General features: G+C 41.2%; 1 protein-coding gene across 1 annotated transcript in view; it reads right to left on the reverse strand.

Moving 5' to 3' along the window:
* The window catches only part of LOC142098424 (transmembrane protease serine 9-like), a 29,715-nt gene continuing 7,246 nt past the window's right edge, over positions 1-22,469 (reverse strand). Inside the window, exons 3-9 of the mRNA XM_075181271.1 lie at positions 20,433-20,704; positions 18,728-18,897; positions 17,760-18,069; positions 6,755-6,959; positions 5,063-5,334; positions 3,491-3,660; positions 1-273 (exon numbers count right to left, since the gene is read on the reverse strand). Of these exons, the coding sequence (XP_075037372.1) occupies positions 1-273; positions 3,491-3,660; positions 5,063-5,334; positions 6,755-6,959; positions 17,760-18,069; positions 18,728-18,897; positions 20,433-20,704 (1,672 nt within the window). The remainder of the gene's footprint in view (positions 274-3,490; positions 3,661-5,062; positions 5,335-6,754; positions 6,960-17,759; positions 18,070-18,727; positions 18,898-20,432; positions 20,705-22,469) is intronic.

The following is a 22,469-nucleotide window of genomic DNA, read 5'->3' on the forward strand; positions in this document are numbered from 1 at the left end:
TTAGCAGCAAGAGGCAGAGAACACAGACATAGGTCTGTCCATGAGTGTGCTGTACAGAGCCAAACAGGCCACAAGGAACAGCACTGAGGCAGAGAGACTGGGGGAGGAGGAGCCAAGACTCGTTCTGTAATAGTTGATAAACGCAACATAGGCAGGAACATAGGTATAAACTCCAGGCCGGTTCGGAAGGGCGCAGTCTTCACCCCAGCTCACAATGCCAACTTGGTACCAGAATCCATTCATTTTACACACAAGAGGCCCCCCAGAGTCTCCCTGCAAGACACAGAAACTTCCAATCAGTGTGCAAAGTACAAATACATACAGTCAGTAAGATCAGTGGCCGATCCTCCACACTCTCCTCAGTTACAGGCATATTAAGGTTTTTAAGAAAAAAAATAAAATCTACAATCAGATGTTGTCTTTTTCCAGGTGTTGTGGAACTACAAGTTACAGCATAGAGGCCGGTTGGCTATTTTAATTCCATAACATCTGAAAAGACACCATTTACCGCTATCTAAAGTATGCTGGGACTTGTAGTGTTTGTCGTCACTGTGGGCCTCAATTAGAGTTATGGGCAAAGAAAACAACGCGGCAGGTTTGCACCTTGACCTGTGGCATTGCAGGGGGGTCAAATGTAAAATGTGCCGACAGCATTATAATTTGGAGGAGGATGTGTCCTATCTCAACCTTAAATCACAGTGTGAAAGTAAAGCTGTCCTGTGTTTGTGTGCGTCATGCGAAAGCAGCCAGCATTGTGTTATTGCATGAAAAGAGCATGCAACTTGTTAGCAGTTCCACACGTATGTAGATCCCGGCGTATCAGAAGATGCCTAAAGAGTACCTGACGTTCGTAGACACACATATCGGACTGCAGTATATGCGCATTGCAGTACAATAACTTCCCATCAGAACACATAAGAAATGTTTATTTGATCATGAAATAAAATTAAAAATGTTAACAGTATATTAAATATTTTTTTTTCAAATATAATCCATTTTTTGTACATTATTTACATAAATAAAGATCTCTTCAATGCGAGCAGTGCATACAAGGCATTTTCATAGTATATCTTAGTTGCATACGGCTGTTCTGTGCCAACTACGGGCTTATTTTTAAATCAAAGACAACGATTTGTTGGTCATCACTGTCACCCTTCGTTTACACCTGCCCTGTAGCGGGTGTAGAGATACAGCTGAAAACAAGGGCACTTACGAGAAACACAGGACTTGGATTGGCTGCATCTGCGTCAAAACGCTCTATGCACATGGCCTACGTTAGTTCCCACCTACCCTCCCCTGTTCCTCCTCGCAAGTCGCGGGGAGTTGCGTCACTTGCGTGCGTATATGAACTACCTGCAATTGCGCTGATTGGCGTAAGTTTGGTTTCATGCGCAGTGTGGTATCACACAGGATACGCTACGCAAATAGACGGATGTGCAAACATTAATCACGCGCACAAAGGATGTATTTATCAAGGGTGGTCAGCGGTAAGATTTACTCTGGCTATAGCTTTCCCATGCAAAGCTCCGCTGGCTCTGTGAGATTTTATCAATAAATTGCGGTAATAAGAGATTTTAAAAAAGTTAAAAAAATCTTCATAATCATCGCTTGTTAATGAATAGGTCTTATCCATTCCACCATCTTTGATTGGATTAAAAAATGGTGGAATGGATAATATCTTGGTTGCAGGATAGAAAACAGAGTTATAATAAATGGAGTGCATTCACAGGAGGGAAAGGTTACCAGTGGAGTACCCCAAAGATCTGTACTTGGACCAGTGCTTTTCAATATCTTTATTGGATACATTGCAAATAGTATTGAAGGGAAGTATGCCTTTTTGCAGATGAAACAAAGATATGCAACAGGATAGACACACCAGGAGGGGTAAAACAAATGATCGATGATCTAGTTAGACTAGAGGAATGGTCAAGAGAGTGGCAACTACAGTTTAATGCCAAAAAATGCAAAATCATGCACTTGGGTCTCAAAAACCCTAAGGCTAAATATAGTATTAATGGCATTATAATGGAAACTACTGAGGAGGAAAGGGATTTAGGAGTCACTATTTCAGGTAACTTAAAGGCAGGTAAGCAATGCAAAAAAGCAAAGAGGAAGGCAAGTCAGATGCTTGGTTGTATAGGGAGAGGAATCAGTAGCAGAAAGAAGTAATAATACCACTGTATAGGTCATTGGTACGGCCTCATCTAGAATACTGTGTTCAGTTCTGGAGGCCATATCTCCAGAAGGATATAAATACATTAGAGACTGTACAAAGAAGGGCAACTAAAATGGTGCATGGCCTACAGCACAAAACTTACCTGGAAACAGGGCCATCTTAACAACATTATGAGCCCCGGGCAAAGCAGTGCACCGGGGCCCCTATACATATATATATATATATATATATATATATATATATATAGATATAGATATAGATGTATAGAGATACAGATATAAATATATAGAGATAGAGATAGATGTACTTGCTCAGTGACCCTTGAAGGTTTTTTTTTGCAGGTTTTTTCTTTTGCAGGATTATTTATTCTCAGAGCCCTGCCTATGGGGCCCCCTTGCCCGTGGGGCCCCCAGGCACCTGCCCATCGTGCCCAATGGAAAAGATGGCCCTGCCTGGAAAGACTAAAAGATCTTAATATGTATAGTTTTGAGCAGAGAAGGGAACGGGGGGATATGATAGAAAGTATCATATATATCAAGGGTTATAACAAGGTACAGGAGGGAAATATTCTACAAAGGAAGAGAAGTATTAGAACACGGGGACATGTACTGACACTGGAGGGAAGTAGGTTCAGAGGAAATTTGAGGAAAAACTACTTCACAGAAAGGGTAGTGGATACGTGGAATAGCCTCCCATCAGAGGTGGTAGAGGATAATACAGTAGAGCAGTTTGTAAATGCTTGGGATATACATAAGAATATCCTTATAAAGAGTGGATCAAATAAGGTTTAAGGTTGCCATAGGTTAATAAAACAATGGGCAGACTAGATGGGCCAAGCGGTTCTTATCTGAAGTCAAATTCTATGTTTCTTTGTTTCTATGTTTAATAGGTCCCTAAGGCTGTGTAGGGTATATATCTTTGAAATAATCTCACCACATTACATTGGTCACAATGAGAAAAAATGGGTGTCTCCTGCAATTATGTTCACTTGTGAATGTAAAAACATTTTAATGTGTCAACTCAACGGCTGCACGATGGTTTAAACACGTCGCAGTGATCAGCAAGTTTCAACATAGTAAAACACAGCAGCCACTGCCTTGTTCTGTTGTAGGGAGAGATCAGACTACTTTAAACGGATTTAATAGAACTAAATTTAATATGAACTTATTTTCCGACCAGAACGCAACTGTAAGCCATTTCATCATTATTTGGGGCACAAGGATATATATTTAGCCAAAATAAAAAATAAAATAAAAAATATACATAGTATTTAAAAACATATAAGTCCTCTGTAGGGCAAACCTCTGTACGCACCTGGCAAGCATCTTTTCTTCCGTCTTGATACCCGGCACATATTTGGCCCTTCTGGATAATGGGTACAGAGGCGCCGACGTCTGACCCTACGTGGAACATCTGGTCACATGCCTCCCTGCTGATAAGTGGCAGCATCAGTTGCTGAAGGGTCCTGGGGTACGATAAACTCTCTACAGAGACACAAGTGAGATCAGTGACCGTAGGAACACACAGAACGGCAGCACACGGCTCAACAACCAATATCAACAACCAATATTAAAATGTGCCCCAAGTAAATAAAAGCTTTGTTTCAAAAGGATAAAATATAAAAAAAAATGATATTTCAGAGAGCACTTTGTACCACTGTAATAGGAAGTCAAACCGTCTCATAGACAAGAGCACACACTGGCTATGAATGGAGTCTGGCAGGCACTGGCCTCATGCCCAGCACATGTCCTTTGGGATTGTGCTATTTGATTAATGTCATAGTTTAACATGCATTTAAGCACAATGTAAATACAGATAATACGGGATTAAAGCAAATTCAGTGTGTAAATATTTAAGGTGCTTTAATGAAATGATTACTGTGCGCAGAATATTTCAGATCTAGACAATACACCGTAACAGCATCTGGTTCATGTCTAATTGTAGCTGGAAATTAAAATTCCAGTTATTCTGCAGAGTATACAGTGATTCGCAGATACTTCAGTTATAGGGGAGAATATATTCTTTACTGTATATTATAATAATATTAGGAGTCATCTTAGCGTTCTATGACCATGTAAAGGAACACGCCATTTATAATTATAGAAATGATGGAACTCCAAGTTATTCTTATAATAATTAGTAGGGGTTCATTGTTTCTCTTTGGGAGAAATCTCATTAAGTGGTACGACAGTCACCCAGTTATTTAGATATACCCATCAAACCTGCCCTATAACAATTATAGTCTTTCTCTTCTAAAATCCTCCCACTCACACCTCCAAGACTTCTCCAGAGGTGCGTCTCATTTATGGAGCTCTCAAATTCACTCGATAACTCTTTACCAACTTTCCACCCTTTAGATGTTCCATTAAAACCCACCTACTCCCCCATATCAGTATTATTCTCAACCTCACCCCACTACTTATCTTACACCTCATCTGTGGGACCACTTGAGGGTGGGCCATCTTTGGAAAAGTAGAAGTCACTAGTCCTACATATTTCTCTCAGGCTCTCTTCCTTCTAGAGTGCAAGATCTTACAACTAGGACCTTCTCAGCTATTGTCAGGTTGTACAGTCATAATGGAGAGATAAAGCCAGCTCTATCTGTGTAGCAGTTGTACGGTACTAGAGAATATGTCAGACTACTTATAACTAAGCAAGTAAACTTCAATAAGACCACAAGTATGTGATGCACTCTGCAGAAAGATTACTTACAGTTCACCAATTATATCAATCAGACTAGGAATTTTTTCCAGCAGACATAAGTCGATGGGTTGAACATGATCATATTAATATGCAATGAAACATGAAAAGTCCATGGGCTAATACTTATGGATTGAGTGTTCAAGCATAGAAAAATAAAGAACTGCCTCCGGATTAGAATTTTACCTCCATATTGCGTATATCCCCATCCAGTAATCCAGCAACTCATGCCTGGTGGGAAGACCATCGATGCTGGTGGGATGCACACAGGGAGAATGAACTGGCTGTAGGTGACAGGACGTGAGAGTCGTATCAGAGCGATGTCTTCACCGGTTCCGGGACTAGTGTACTGCGGGCTAATGACTATTTTGTCCACTCTTGCTGTAACCTCACTAGAACTAGACATATCCAGCTGGTACGCCCCCAGTTTAATGATGTACGATTTGGGTAATGTTGAGCTGAAAGATGAACACACACCATAAAACTTGTAACACATACTCGATAGGACTAATAAACAGACCCTTTTGGAAAAAAAATAATTTACCAACAATTCTAGAGCTTTTATTCTAGTCCCACTAAGCAGGAATGTCTTTCTTTAGGGAAGAAAATGACAACTGGACTGTTACCCAGACAGAACACCAACTTCACCCTCAGGAACCCTGTCAGCCCAGACTCATTCATTTATCTATTGTTAGAGTTATCTTTACACTAATGTGCTTGGCTGTCATGGGAAAGTACATGTATGCACTGCAAATAATACCGTATCCTCCACATAATAAATCTAGAAATAAAATGTGTTTATCTGTCCGTAGCCATGGAGCGGTCCTTCTGGGTGGTGGTCTCCGTTGCACAGGTGCAGGGGTCCGACTATGGTTGTTGAGGGGAGAATATAGCCTGGAGAGATGGAAGATAGGTTGTTCCAGGCCTGAGCTGCTCTGGGGCGCGAGAAAGGATGGCGCAAGTTGTGTGATACACAGTTGTGGAGCAGTAATAATCCTCTTGCGCATTCCTTTCTTGCACACCCAGTAACTGTTCAACAGCCTATTCCATCCCCGTTCTCCCATCCTCCATCTACAGATCCAGGTTGTCTGTCCTCATTAACCATTGACATTCCCATTAAACCAAAGCCACCACCCATACCATGCGCTCCTTGGCTACAGACAGCTATGTATCATCTATGGATCGCATTTTCCTGTATCGGGATCTCAACATTTCCAATTGCAGCCTCTGTTATATTTTACAGGGGAAGTAAAATCATAAACTCCCCAACTGGTAATAAGCTTAATTGCAAGTTTTTGTTATATTATTATAATAAGTGACTTCAGCTGACAACTGTCCTATTGCAGCCTTTATTGAAATGACGACGCTGCGGTGCTCTGCGGAACGGTTACCACCAAGAGCAGCAGAGAAAATGATACATTGTACAAAAATTGATACCATGTTTCCAAATCAGCTTTCTGTCTATTAAGGGAACAATGCATCAGTATATATTTAATATCCCTTATTACTGCTCCAGTGAGACAGGGACAAGAAAACATTGTAACAACTTCAGTTACAGGTAACATTTCTCCTTGTGTGCTTATGGTGTGGGCAGGATTAGGGTTTATTGACCTGAAAAGTAAATCTGAAATAGATGAAACTGTAACCAGAAATTGGGCATTGTAGTAATGTATGTTTCCTATGACACCCACAGTGCCAGAAATAATCTAACTATGCTCCCTCTCCAATCATTATTATTTTATTACACTTTAATCTGAGATAGCTCTTGTATATAGACACTATAGATATTCTACATCGGATCTCCAGATTACATGACACACGTCCACCACCATCTACATCTACTACTGATTGGCCTAGAGAGCCGGAGAAAACACTCACTATTCAAAGCAATGTGCAGCGCTCAACACCCACTGGTTGGAGATCAGAGACCCTCCACACGAATGTCGTCCATTGTACCATATGCTGACCTGCCAGGGCCATACTCCTTCCGCTGCATTTGTACCCCCCACTATCCGGGTGGAGACCGACGGTGAGCCACAAGCTGGGGGTTCCGGCTGGTCAGGGATTACTGCTGGTGGGTAAACTGGGAACAAGACAACAGATAAATGTGCTATTGTGTAACATCCCCACATTATCATGTTACGCATGGCACGCCTGGAAGACTGGCACAGATTAGGCACCATATATTGTGCACATTGTTCATAGGATGCACCAGGGATGTTAGTGATCACAGATGTTCATCACCATATAGATCAAGCCTGGCCAACCTGTGGGTCTCCAGGTTTTGCGAAAGTCCCAGCATAACCTGCCAGTTATCGGCTGGTGGTCTACTGGCAAAGCATGCTGGGGCTTGTAGTTTCACAGAATCTGGAGACCCACAGGTTGGCCAGGCCTCATATAGATATAGGAGGCTACAGATAAAGTGCTTTTTATGTTAATATCCTTATAATGTATCAGGGTAGTAGGCAGATTCCATTGCAACAAACATGTCATTCACTCTTGCAGAAGAACCACAGTGATGCAGGCTATAGGCCTTATAGAGGTAATCTGTAGCGGTATGGATAAGAAAAATATAGGGATTCTAATATAAATAAAATATGTAAAAATGTCTCTCTAATTTCCCTCTAATACTTTCCAATATTGTCCTTATAAAAGCACAAGTTTTTGTTAATGCCACATACGTCTGCCCTGCAGGCTGATTCAGTGTTTAGCATTTTCTTATCTTCAAAACTCCTACGCTGAGATTTTCCTCTAATCTCCCATGTATTAAGCTTAATGTTCCCAGGTTTCTCCCTAGCCCCCAGCTGCTTTCCCCCAGGTACCACATGTATGTCAGTCCCTTCATGTCTACTCATGTATATTGTTTGAGTATCTGTGAAAATCCCTTTACACAGCTTCACTCTGTTGCTCTCACCGATACTAACACTGCTAATGCGTATGTATGGTTTATCCTGTAGATTGTAAGCTCTGTGGGCAAGCACAGTTGCGAAACTCAGTTTTATCCTTTTTTTCCAGTGCTGTAGATATTGTTGCTATCGGAGGTTATTGTGTATTTTCCAAGCCACAACTTTTTATCTTATGATCCTTCCACTAAGTGATGGGCAGGGAATTTTTCACACCACAGACCTGCAGAGCTTACAATCTAATTTCAATGGGTGAAAGACAGTAACTGTGAGTTGAGGAAGACTTTGTAAAAATAGTCTAGTTGTGAAATGAGTATGAGATTGAATTAGGATTCAGCTCTGTCTCATGAATTGCAGAGAGATTTCCTTGGAGGAACTAAACTGTAGTTTAAATGTAGGTAATTGCCAATGGGACTTGTAGTTCTACAGTGGAAGGTGACACTCAGGTTGTCCAAATCTGCTATAGTCAAGAGACACAAACGCATGAATGTGCCTTAAAGCATCTCACAAAAGTTGACATTTTGTCTATGATGGAAGTCCTGAGACCATCAGTCACTTACCAGACAGGAGTAGAATAAGCAGAAGACAACCCATGATCCTCATTACTTCTTGTTACTGGTTACTTTGTAGTAGCAGCTCTGTGTGTGCGGAGAATAAAATCCTGAGTGCTTCTGGCTTCACTGTCTCAGCTGAAATAGTTTTGTCAGTGATTTGGTTGACACATTGACCGAGCGGAGGTCTTGCATCCAGGAATGTGGATGGACCTGTTCTTGGATCCTTGAGGGATGGAAGTTTTGTCTGTTTCATCTTCTACACATTACAAGCAGATATTTACAAACAATAGCCAAGCACGTGGCCACAGACAGAATAGGAAAGGTGCTAAGTATTACCCTGGAAAACATCACATAAACATCAGCGGAGAACTCCCTCCATTGTTCTACTTCTCAGTGGACAGCATTAGTCATTTGGAAGGAAAATGACGAGAGACGTAGAAATGGCAGAGGATTCGCTCCTAACTACTTAATTATAAAATCTCTGATAGATCATAACTGTAATTATCCAGCACTTAGTCTGTGCTTTCCCATAATAATTATATGTTCACCAAAGAAAACTGTCATTTCTTGCCAATATACTCACAGAAATCTAAAATACAATGTTCCTGATAAGAAACATTCCAGCTACGTGAATGAACACACACACACATACATTATATATATTCAACCACAACATTAAAACCACTGACAAGTGATGTGAATAACATTGATTATCTCATAACATTTGCACCTGTCAACGGGTGGGATATATTAGGCATCAAGTGAACAGTCAGTTATTGATGTTGATGTGTTTGAAGCTGGAAAGGTGGACAACTATATGAGCGACTTTGACAAGGGCCAAATTGTGATGACTATACGACTTGGTCAGAGCAGTTCTGGAGCTCACATGCCCATTGTTGGTGCTTTAAGCAGTGCTAGCCGGGCTAGCTTTGGCCCCCCACACGCATCAATGAACCTTGGGCAGCCATGCACCTGTTGCTGGTTCACCGGTTGTCCTTCCAGTATCACCCCACAATAATGTGGGGTGTTACTGGTATGCAGTTATAAGTACCTAACAAAAGTGGTCTAAGGAAGGACAACCAGTGAACCAGCAACAGGTTCATGGGTGCCCAAGACTCGTTGATGCTTGTGGAAAGCCAAGGCTAGCTCGTCTGGTCCAATCCCACAGAAGAGCTACTGTAGCACAATTTGCTGAAGGAGTTAATGCTGTCTATGATAGATAGGTGTCAGAACACACAGTGCATCACAGATGGTTGCGTATGGGGCTGACCACTGCCTAAAGCACCAACAATGGGCACATGAGCTCCAGAACTGGACCATGGTTGAATGGAAGAAGGAGGCCTGGTCTGATAAATCATGTTTTCTTTTACATCATGTGGACAGCTGGGTGTGTGTGTGCCTCATTTACCTGTGGAAGAGACCAGGATGCACTATAGGAAGAAGGCAAGCTGGCAGAGGCAGTGTGATGCTCTGGACTATGTTCTGCTTGTAAACTTTGAGTCCTGGCATTCATGCAGATTATACTTTGACACGTACCACCTACCTTAACATTATTGTAGACCATATACACCCCTTCATGGTAACGGTATTCCCTGATGGCAGTGGTCTCTTTCTGCAGGAATGGTTTGAGGAACATGACAAAGAGTTCAAGGTGTTGACTTGGCCTCCAAATTCGCCAGATCTCAATCCGATCGAGCATCTGTGGGATGTGCTGGAACAAGTCTGAGCCATGGAGGAAATAATTACTGCTACTTGGTAATAATGTCATACATTCAGACATGTCAAAATATAGCTAGATCTTTGGTTTAAATCCCTTTCATCTCCAACTTGAGACAGTGCTGCTTTTAAACAGTCGGCTTTTCCATGCTGTCCACTTTAAAGTGCCCCATTTCTCTGTGTAAGGCTATGAGACTAGTAAAATGTGTGCACACTTCTTATACCTCTCATCAGGACACTATAAAATAGCTTAGATAAGAGCGCAATTGGTTTCATGGTTTGGGGCCTTACATAGTGAAGAAATACTCTGTGAGGAGTGCTGGTACACAAGGTAATGAGAAGAGGAATGTCATACACAGAGACATGATCACTGAGTGCTCCTTACTGCAGTCACTGTGAGGAGCGCTGCTACACAAGGTAATGAAGGGAATGCTATACATACAGACATGATCACCAAGTGCTACCTCCTACAGTCACTGCGAGGAGCACTGCTACAATAAGATGTACACCTTTCATCCCCCGGATTTACTCTGGTAGGGGTCTGGTGAGGTGGAGTTTTAGATAGAAGTAACAATATAGGAGCAAGGAAGAGAGTATGTTCAGTTCTTACTGTATGCACAGAACCTCAATGTAGGGATTGCAGCATTCATGCCCAGAAACCAATAACATACTATGTTTTTCCCTCTCTCTGCTTCACTGTAACCTGGGACCTAATGTATGTTGTATTACTTATAGCTGCTGAATATATCAACCTAAAACCTCAACCAGGAAGAACTGTTGATATGGAGCCATATGTTCTGTTTCCTGTCTTGGTAGTGGTGTCCCCTGTGATCTAGTGAAGACAGGAAGTGGGGGTAGTCTCCAGCTGTCTACATCGCTCTGCTGAACATGCACAAACAGGAAGTTCGGCTCTCAGCGGGTTCTTCCAGTGATAGTTGAACTGTAAAGACGCATATAACTGGAGCTGCATGTGTATATGTATCATGTGTTACAACAAGTTCTGAAAAAAATACTACAAATTGGTTAAGTCTAAAAGATTCTTGTGGATTATCATCTACCACCAACGCCGCTGACAAATATTACATATAACAGAACAAGTGCCCTGAGATTAGGCTTCTGCCAATAACAAAATAATTGTTTCTCTATTCTAGAGCACTCTCTACATATTTTCTAAACCAATTAATTTGCAGTTCACAAGAGATCTATCTAGAATTTACTAGAGCTACTCTAGAATTATGCAGTTTATTGCTCTGGTCACCCCACCCCCTATCAGATACATAGTCTCATCCATGTGTCTGTCTGTCTTCCCCTCCCTTTAGATTGTTCGCTCCTTTGAGCAGGGCTCTCCTACCTCCTGTTTCCATCACTGTTAACTGCGCTCTCCAGCTACTCAGCTCACCTCCTCTCAGTCCCTCTGCCCTCTGTCTCCTCTCTCTTCTCTCCGCTCCCCTCAGTGACTCTCAACCTGTCATCCGTGCCCACCCTCTTGGGCTATAGTTACCTGCCTATACTCACTTTTCCCCTCCCTCCCTCTCTTTCATGCTGTGCCTGAGCCCCCAGAGTTATAGTGCTTACTGTTACTTGTACTGTGCTGTTTCACCTTGTACTGTGCCATTGTTTGTCCTTGTATGGCGCTACGGATACTTTGTGGCACCCTATAAATAAAAATAAAAATAATAATAATAATAAATATCAGCTGAAAAGATGGTGACTCTGTACACGACATAGAGATCTATGGACGCTGCTGGTCCTGAGTGCATACACACTGCAGGGTTGGAACAACACTGTTCCTTTGTTGAATGAGATTTTTAGTTCAGTTTAAAAATCAAATGAAATGATAACATGTGCTTTGGAACGATAATTGTCCATCGCTGGAGTGTGCACACTGATGCAATATCGGGGGTGAACGCTCTTTTATCGTGTGATTGACCCAATAATCGCCTGAAAACCCTGTAATGTGTACCTAGCCTAACAGTAAAATTCAACTAATCCCCTTCCCAGTATAACACATCAATATAACACGATATGTATACAGGGCCGGATTAACCCGAGGTCTAACTGGGCTATAGCCCAGGGGCCTCGGGCATCCAGGGGGCCCTTCAAACTCCTCAGCAGCATTATTGATCGGTCGGGGGCGGGGGCGCCCCCGGCCCGATCGATGCTGCTGAGTACGGTCAGTGCAGTCCTCCGTCCCGGCGCGCTGTAGTCTGCTTACTGAGGATATCTCGCGAGAGTTCATGAACTCTCGCGAGATCTCCTCAGTAAGGAGCTTACAGCGCGCCGGGACGGAGGACTGCACTGACAGGTAAGTGCTTGGGGGGGTCCTCGCGGGGGGTGGGGGGCGGCGGACGGCTCACATTGGGGGCCTCGCGGGGAATGGAGGGCCCCTTAGCCCAGGGGCCTCCATTCCCTTAATCCGGCCCTGTATGTATATAACATACATTAATACACAACCCTTATCTATGAAACTCCTATTTTCCTATAGATTGTAAGCTTCTGAGTTACGCCATCTTACCTGTCTGTTTATACCCAGTCATGTTTTATTACTGTGTATGGTTCCAACATTAAAACAGTGCAAAGTATGCTGGCACTATATAAAATATTATTATTATTAATAATAATAATAATAATAATAATAATAAATAGTAATGATGAACAGTATTTCTTCTTTTTTCTCACATATATAATAAAGTCATGCAACAATTGTAATATTATAGTATCAATTAATGTTACTCAAGTAATTTAATTAACTGAAATTACAGATGAGGCTAATTACCCCATTGAGCAAACCTTGTTTTTAAATAACTGGATCAAAGAACAATACATATTAAACAATGGATATAGTAGGACATCGTTCCATGGTTCAGTGACTAACATAGGAATTGTGTTGTCACATGTGGAACCAGTGCAGGAATCACATTCTCTGCTGCATCTTTCATGGAAAGGGCTAAAAACACAAACACCAATATACACAGGAGTAAATACCTGTCCTGTACTCACCTGAGGGATGTCACATAGGAGTAAATACCTGTCCTGTACTCACCTGAGGGATGTCACATAGGAGAAAATACCTGTCCTGCACTCACCTGAGGGATGTCACATAGGAGAAAATACCTGTCCTGCACTCACCTGAGGGATGTCACACAGGGGTAAATACCTGTCCTGCACTCATCTGGGGGATATCACACAGTTGTTAATACATGTCCTGCAGTCACCTGGGTGATGTCACACAGGGGTAAATATCTGTCCTGCACTCACCTGAGGGATGTCACAAAGGGGTAAATATCTGTCCTGCACTCACCTAGGTGATGTCACATGGGGAAAATACCTGTCTACTTTCACTTTGGAAATATCCCACAGGAGGTGGGATGATGGGAGGCCAGAGAGAGCAGGCTTCAGTAGTTCAGATAAGAGATGACAAGTGAGTGGATGAGGGTCTTGGTTTCGTCCATGGTACAAAAGGGTCTGATCCTGGAGACATTTTAAAGGTGGAAGCGACATGATTGGCAGAAGAATTGAATGTGGGGATTGAAAGAGAGGAAGAAATCAAGGATAACTCTGAGACAGCAGACTTGTGAAACAGATGAAAAAGTAATGTCAACGGATATAGAGATGGGGGAGGTGAGGAGACTCTGGAGGGAGGGAACACAATGAGTTCAATTTTAGACATATTAAGTTTAAGGAGGTAACAGGGACATTCAGTAAGAAAGAGCAGGAAGACAGATGGAGATGTGAGAGAGGAGGAGAGGTAGATCTGGGTGCTATCAGCATAGAGATGGTATTGGAGGCCGGAAGAACTGATGAGATCGCTAAAGGAGGAAGTGGACATATAGAAGAGGACCTTGGGGGGGGGGGGTGCTGACAGATAGAGGAAGTGGAAAGGGAAGTGCAATCAAAGGTTAGAGACAGAGAAGGAGCAGTAAAAATGTAGGAGGACAGCCAGCAGAGATGAGTATTTTGCAGACTAATGGAGTGTAGTTTTTTTTTAAAAGGAAAGGTGGTCCACAGAGTTAAAGGCAGGGGTAATGACCAGGAGGATGAGTAAAGAGAAATGACCATTAGAATTGGCAGTGAGAAGGTAATTAGTGATGCTGGTGAAGGCAGTTTCTATGCGGTTGAGGTGATTGCCTTTGGTCAAGGAGGGAGTTGGAGGACAGAAAGGTGATGAAGCATTATATACAATCCGCTCAAGAGGAGGAGAGAGATAAGTTGGCAGTTTATGAGATAGTCAGGCTCTAGGGTGGGTTTTTTGAGGATGTGAGAGATGGGGGCACGCTTGAGCAAAGAGGGAAGGTGTCTGATGAGAGGGACAGGTTAAAGATTTAGGAAAGAAGGAACCTGGTATTAGAAGAGAGTGAAGGAATCAGGAGATTATAGGGTTAAGGGGGCAGGATAAGGCAAGTAGAAAAGAAAAATTATCTGACGTCATCCCTAAAGACTGGGGAGAAGGAGGACAGGGTGGGCAAGCATGGAGAGTGAGGAAGGGGGGGAACTGGAGGGGAACGATGGGGTAGAGTGAGAGAAGTTTGATTGGAATGTCCTGATGGATGGAATAAATTTTTGGTGTAAAGTGGATTGTGAGATCTATGGCAGAGCTCAGAGAAGGGAATTGAAGGTAGTGAAGAGATGATGGGGTTTAAAGGAGTGTAAGGAAATGAGAGATGTGAAATAATATTGTTTGGAGTGAGATAATTCAGAGCTACAGAAAGAGAGAATGTCCATGTGAGAGTGCGATTTCCTTCACTGCCATTCAGTGGTATGAGAGCATTTTTGGCGTTATCTGATGTGTTTGTAATGCCAGAGTTGTGATGTCGACCTACGAAGGCTAGTTGTGACAGCTGAGGTGACAGTCCAGGGCAGACTTGAGAGTGTTGTTGTACCGGGAGACAGCCAGGTTAGGACAGGAAATTATGGAAATTGGGGAGATAATTACATGAAATATATAGAAAAATAGGAATTTAGGGATAGAGATATGCTAAAAAATAGGGACATTCCCAGAGATGACTCCTTCAAAATCTGTCACTGTCCCTTGGACAGATGATGGATTATGTCACTACTGACACATATTGCAGGAGTCCAGAATATAATACTCTACCCTTTACTGTACTTTTTACTTTGAACTAATAGTAGAGGTTAGGCCATGAAGCTTTGCTCATTTCTCTGGCGGGATTTGGCCTTAAGGGTTCTGCGCAGAATGTTCCCAATCACTTTTGTTATGCACATATTTTTAACGAACTTTCAGTATAGCTTTGGTCATCTCTAAGTAGATCTCATCCAGTTAATACATTACATTCTTCATTGAGCAATTGATAGGCTGCATGCTCATGGATACTGGCTCAGCCCACAAAATCACTGCCTCCACACTGTGTAGGGCACAGGTACACTTTAAGGCACAGCTGTGCTATTTTACAATCAGTCGCATATAGTGTTATTCATCACGTGTCCTAAATAAATGCACATAGTGTCACAAGTAAATATCTACTCTTGTTATTCTAAATTCTTTATTTGAAATTCCATAATTACACCTCACTGGCATCAACACAATGGGAATAAAATATATGGATATAGTCATAATCTAATTAAATATATGAAACAATAGATAGCGGGTGGAGCTGCTCACATTGCTGCAAACCCATTGTCTGTGTGTATCAATATAAAATATTTGTCAGCTGAAATTATTATATGAAACATAAATTAAAATTAAGCAAGTATTTAGGTTACAAAAAAAAGAAGTAAAGTAAAGAAATGGATGGGCATACCCGCCAACATAGAGCGTGCCCTAATCTACTGAAACCATATTCTTATCCATCCAAACCACGCACCCATTGGGGCACACTCTCACAACATTAGGGTGCAGAAAACCTGAGACTATCCTGGAAAAAAACGGTTAGAGAGCAACTTTTGCCCTTAATAAATGGCCCCTGTTGACTTTATTAGTATGTGTGCCTCTATGATAATCAGCTTTGTCATGGGGTAAAATGAAGTCAGATGTTTTAATTATAAAGTTTGGAGCCATGTGGGAATTTGAGGGACCCTTCAGTAAGAACCCGTCAATGAAGCAACTAACAGGTAGCGAAACGCGCTAGATTGTTTTACACTGTGGAATACCACTGCAATAGTTATAGCTACTTTATTTATTTAACTATTTTATTACTTCTTTATATTTTCTCTCTTTCTATGTTGCATTGATATCTATTTCTCACTTACAAAATTCACCTACAGTTTACTTAAACTATCTTACCACAATTTACATTTTAACATTAATATATTTGATTATTTTCTATGTATTCATTTGTATATCTCCCCTGTTTTTCCTCAATTACTATTTAGCACTAATTCTACTTATCTACATGGTTGGATAGCAATAATATAGAACAGAGCCAATTTAATTAAGTGATTAAATTAGTTTAAATGATTTTATTAATATGATATATTTTATTTTGTCATTTTCATTATTCTCATTTACCATGTTTACTTCCATTACTTTAATGTTTACTATTACCTCTTAAGCGACTTGGCTGAAAGCGGCAATGGACGGACCCGCCTGTCATTTATGTAATGTAATTACTGTTTTAGGGATTAGGGGTGTTAGGGATATTAGGGTTAGAAGTTAGGTTTAACCCTAATCCTAAGCCTAACCCTAACCCTAACCCCTAAAATAATACTTACATTACATAAATGACAGACGGGTCCATCCAACGCCGCTTTAAGGCAAGTCGCGGTTGCTGATTACGTCATTTTATCCAGCCGGCAAGACAGGGAGTCACCATCATCATCATTTATATATATAGCACCACTGATTCCGCAGCGCTGTACAGAGAACTCATTCACATCAGTACCTGCCTTATTGGAGCTTACAGTCTAAATTCCCTAATATACAGACAGAGAGAGAGAAAGAGAGAAAGATGTGAAGTCATCTGCATTCCAGTGAGTAGGTTTTTTCACAGGTCGGTGTACTATTCATTCGGAATCCTCGTGTCATTCTGTTCTGTGCCGGGGTAGTCAGTACCGTGAAACTGACTACCACCGTTCCCTTCTCTGCTCCAAACTATACATATTAAGATCTTTTAGTCTTTCCGGGTAAGTTTTATGCTGTAGGCCATGCACCATTTTAGTTGCCCTTCTTTGTACAATTTCTAATACATTTATATCCTTCTGGAGATATGACCTCTAGTACTGAACACAGTATTCTAGATGAGGCCATACCAATGACCTATACAGTGGCATTATTACTTCTTTCTTTCTGCTACTGATTCCTCTCCCTATACAACCAAGCATCTGACTTGCATTGGTGCTGATTGAGAATTAGGTGCAAGTTTGCTCCAGATACAGAATTGCAGCAAAGCAAAACCTGTTGCACTACAATAATACCAACTTTTCCTTGCATGCAAGACAAATAGTGAACGCTCTTACATGCTGCACATACATACTGGACAGTTCTGTCTTAACTCTGCATTTCAGATTTCTGTTAGGCCGCATTCCCCTCACATTTTATCATCCGCCCGTGATGTACAAAATGTTTTTCCAGGTGCAAACTTTGCACCAGTAGCTGGTACTTGCTCCTAACTCTTCATCAGCTGTATAGTGATAATAGAGATAACTACATATGTTTTAGAAGGATTTGCTTTAAAAATTAACTGTCACCAACTAGGACAGTACTGTTCTAGGCCTTTCTTCTGGCTGAGATGACATTTATGAATTATAAAATACTCAGTAAAAAAGTGGCTAAAACCAGAGTCCACTGATGACATGAAACGTTGATATTTCCACTATTCTCAGAGGTTCTTGTAGTACTGAAGTCATTACTGAGGTCACCTCCACATTTCTGAGTTGGTTGAGGAATATTTGTCACATCGAGGAACGTCACTTCCACAAACTTGCTGATCCACGAATCATAGGCTGTCACCAGGGTGTACACCCCAGGGCGGTAAGGAACAGCACACCCATATCCCCAGCTCACAATGCCAGCTTGGTACCAGACATCCTGCACTTTACATACCAGCGGTCCCCCGGAGTCTCCCTAAAAGTAGCAAAACATTGTCCATTATATTTATTTATCTATCTATCTATCTATCTATCTAATATCTATCTATCTATCTATTATGACTGCGTGAGGAAAACAGGTTCCATATTCTGGGGTAGATTATAGTGAACAGCAGCAATGCAATCACAAAAGTCCATTGTTTTCGGTACAACTGGCCTCAGCCAGTTTTATTAAATAGAAAAGCGAAGAATATTTCAAAAATAAACACCTTGCCTGTCCGGCACTAATAAAACATTCAGGCAAGTCCTCTCTCCTGTGCAGGACCTTGTGTCCCACACACATACAAGGCATAGAGGTAATTGCTCACCACTAGCAGAGTCCTCAGGAGACATCCAACCTCCTCCCCAGGTCTGAGAGAGACTGACTGAGCTGCCTTGTAGAATTTTACCTGCACCACTCAGGTGCAGCTCCTGATTTCCAGCTTTCAATCAGGCCTCCAGCCCTCCAAGAAGCAGCATACACAAATACACTTCGGGTTTCAATTCACACAAGGCAGAAAGCCTAGGATATATTCCTCTGCCATTCAGAATAAATCCAGTTACTCACTATCTATCTATCTATCTATCTATCTATCTATCTCCTATCTGTCTGTCTATCTATCTATCTATCTCTTTATAAGAAATGTGACACCCACCTGGCAGGAATCCTTTTGTCCATTTCTGTAACCAGAACATATCTTATCCTCTTGGACAATGACCCCGCTAGCACTTTCTGCAGACTGAACATGATACATCTGGTCACATGTTTTATTGTCAATTAGTGGGGTCATCACCTTCTGTAGGGTCCCGTCATTAGGCAGTGTTCCTGGTGGTAAATAAAGACAACTAGAAGAATCAAGTGAGGTCTCACAGTTTGACCTTTATTCCATTTTTGCATACCCCTTTCCTCCCTCCAACATGGTGCTACCATATGACAATGAGATGACTGGACGCTACTAAAGTCTAATGTCTCCAAGGTTCTTTATGACACAAACATCATCAGCTTGCAATGTATTGTCTTACTTTACAAGTCTAATTTTTTAAAAAACATGATGTGTTGCCATGGAAATTAATTTTCTCTCACTGTATCATTTATTGGGTGGGAAACTTTTTTTGGCTACAATAATGTCGACAACACTTGGAGAATGTTGTATGTCTATTATATAGTAGGTCTCTATTTCCTCCCTGTCGCTTTGTAAGTGTTGTCAGCATTATTGTTGTCTAAATACCTACTAGTACGGCATTTATTGACCAAGACACAATTACGACTGAACACATGACTATCATTTGTTTTAATATACCGGGTGGTCCATAAGTGTGGAAACACCCTTTTAACATGAAAATGAGTAAGCAAATATTTATCCAGTGTCTACACATATGATCTGGGTATGATGGAAAAACTTTTTAGGGTATGTGGCCACTATGGCGGCCATCTTGAAGTCTGACTTCTTGATTAATATTTCCTTCCTCATTTCCATATTAAAAGGGTGTTTCCACACTTATGGACCCCCCTAAACATTAATTATTTTTTTTTACTCTTATTTACATTTGTGTTTTGACATTTTCTCCACATAAAACAATATTGGTCATCTCTCTATTGCATGATAATCTGTCTAGTGTGTGTAAATAAGACCATTTTTTTTATTATTCATTTTGTATTGATGTCGTTGCAGAGCGTTCTAGAATGATAGTGTATGCTGGAAGTAGTAGTTCCACAATAGCCGAGCAACCACAGGCTGCACAAGCCAAGGGGCGCTTATGAAGGATGGCAAATAATTAACAACAAAATGTTACAAACAAGAGGGGAGTCAAATAATGATAGACAATAGGGGGTTAAGAGTTAGGCAAAGACTGGGTGATTGACAAAATGGAGACAAACAAAAGGTGGACATAAAACAGAACCTAAAGTACAGGAAGAGGTGCTGAGAAGAGATGATAAGGAACTAAGAACAAGGGCAGACAAGACACAAGGTGGCAGGTGAGTATTATTAAGGGCAGGAAGGTGGCTGTGGTGAAAAATGAGGTGGCCCCAGCCTAAATTTGGCACCCGGCCCATTGACTTTGTTACACTGCTGACTACTGGAATTTCTTCTCATTCTGACTCCTCCCTCTGATTTGCATATAATGTTATTGGAACTATATACGGGCAACCAATATAAAAGAAAGGCCAGACAGAATTAAATATTTTTCTAAATAATTATAGGTGCTTCTATCTACAATAATGAAATATATTGGTTAATATATTTTTGAAACTGACTATAATCACATGTGTCCTGGGGCGGATGTGTGAACATTATTTTGCTAGGAATCTTAAGCATAAGCAAAGGTCAGCCAGAGATAAAAGTAAACTGACAGACTTACCCTGGTAGGACGTCTTACCCCAGCCGGTAACCCAGCATTCCATGCCACAGGGGAAGGTGACCGAGGTTGATAGCAGACAGATTGGCAGGATGTATTGTGTGTAAGTGACAGGACTGGAGAGTTTCACCAGGGCAATGTCTCCTATGCTTCCTGTCCCCACAAACTCCTGGTTAATTACGAGAGTTTGTACGTCAACGACAATTCTGTGAGGATTCATCACGTTCAGCTGATATAAACCCAGACAAACTTTGTAATCCTCTTCTACGACTGACCTGCGGAATGGAAACACCACAAGTTATTAATAAAACAACATCTGTTGGTATAGACAGCGCACCATAAACATTGTCAGTACACACAACTAACAGTGGGTCAACAGTTGGTAATTAAAGAACTTCTTACCTTATAAGAGTCACAATTTTTTAGTATAATACCAATTTTCAGTGACTGAAAAGGTGCCTTCTACTTTAAAGTGGTGCAGTGTAGCCTTGCCCAAAATGATCATGGTTATGGGTGCATCAGGGTGGGATTAGGATTGATCGGGGGCATGGGTTGAATTGTTTCAGTAACCTAATAATCACCCTTTCTGGAAAAGATAGCATCAATTAGTTGTAGCAAAGCTTTTGCTTTCTCAAGCCCCTAAGAAGTCCACTCATTGTCCGCCCGATGTCTTCATGTTGGACTAGAGTCTCCATTTCCCCAGCAGGCATGAACCTTAATATCACCAATAAAGTGGGAAAAACCTGCGTCTATTTCAGCTGTTGGAAATAAACTTTGATTTATGCATAGTCTATGCCAAGAACACATCAGTGTCTAAAGATAAATATGTTTGTTTAATGCTTCTTAAATACAATGTGTGTTTGCTTCAAAATATGAGGATATATCGTTGGCACAACTTCTGAATCAGTAAAAAGGCTTTAATATGCTCAGGTATTACTAAATGCATCCATCTACATACGGATTAGTGTTAGACATGACATCTGCATTTAGGTAATGTATTTCAGTGTGGTAATTATGTCTATTAGATTGCAACAGATTTCAGCTGAAGTGAGTAAGGAGGTTAATTCACACATTGCAGTCTTTACCAGAACATTGGTTTATTGAACACAGGATACAAGTTTGTATTTGCAGTAAATGGTATTGAGAAACATGATAAATGAGATAAGTAATCTCGTCCGTGCAGTACCGCAGCACTTATACGCAGCAAGGAAGAAGCACATACACAATATACACTATAGGCAGACCGCATCGCGCATGCGCATGCGGATGGAGCAGAGCAAATGGAGACAGCACAAGGCGTTATCTGTATTTCTCCACAGTAATTACTATCGGCAATGGTGCATAGCTGCCAAGATGTAAATGCCCAACGACGGATGCTTAATATAGCCAATAAAAAAGTCACAATGTTTTATGTTTTCATAAATATGCACAAATCCTTCCCAAACTCTGGATTCAAATGAGCATAAATCACAGATTACTATATATTTCTACATCACAAACTGATGTGTTATTGGCACCATAATAGATGTGGCATCTGCCCACTCTTATGGTTCATCTGAAGCAGCCTTGGAGATATGGTGGAAGGTTCCCAGTTGTAGTTGCTACTGAAATGGAATTGATATCCTGACCTCTTTGAGGTTTATTAAACATAGAGTATAGTAATATAATTTTTAATATTGAGGGGAATCAACACATGATAGGTCGCCAGAGAGTCTTTATTAGTCCATACTATGTGCAATTTATTCCCAACTATCTCCAGAACACTGCACACAATTGCTTGTTCCCTCAATCAGCGATAGCATCCACCACTTACGAGTCAACTGTCGCAAGAGAGGTGTTACAATTTGTAACCACTACAAAGACATTAGCTCCAATTATTTGTGTCTGCACCGGCCTATTTATGTGATGTTAATTTATTGTACAGAACACAATGTAGCGATCTCCTATGACAGTTTCATCAAGCATGTTCATTGTGCACTCTGATTATACACTGGCCCCACCTATCTCTAGTTTAGTAACTTGGATTGTAATTTGTATCAT

Source organism: Mixophyes fleayi, chromosome 7 (genome assembly GCF_038048845.1).
Source record: "Mixophyes fleayi isolate aMixFle1 chromosome 7, aMixFle1.hap1, whole genome shotgun sequence".
Classification (NCBI taxonomy): domain Eukaryota; kingdom Metazoa; phylum Chordata; class Amphibia; order Anura; family Limnodynastidae; genus Mixophyes; species Mixophyes fleayi.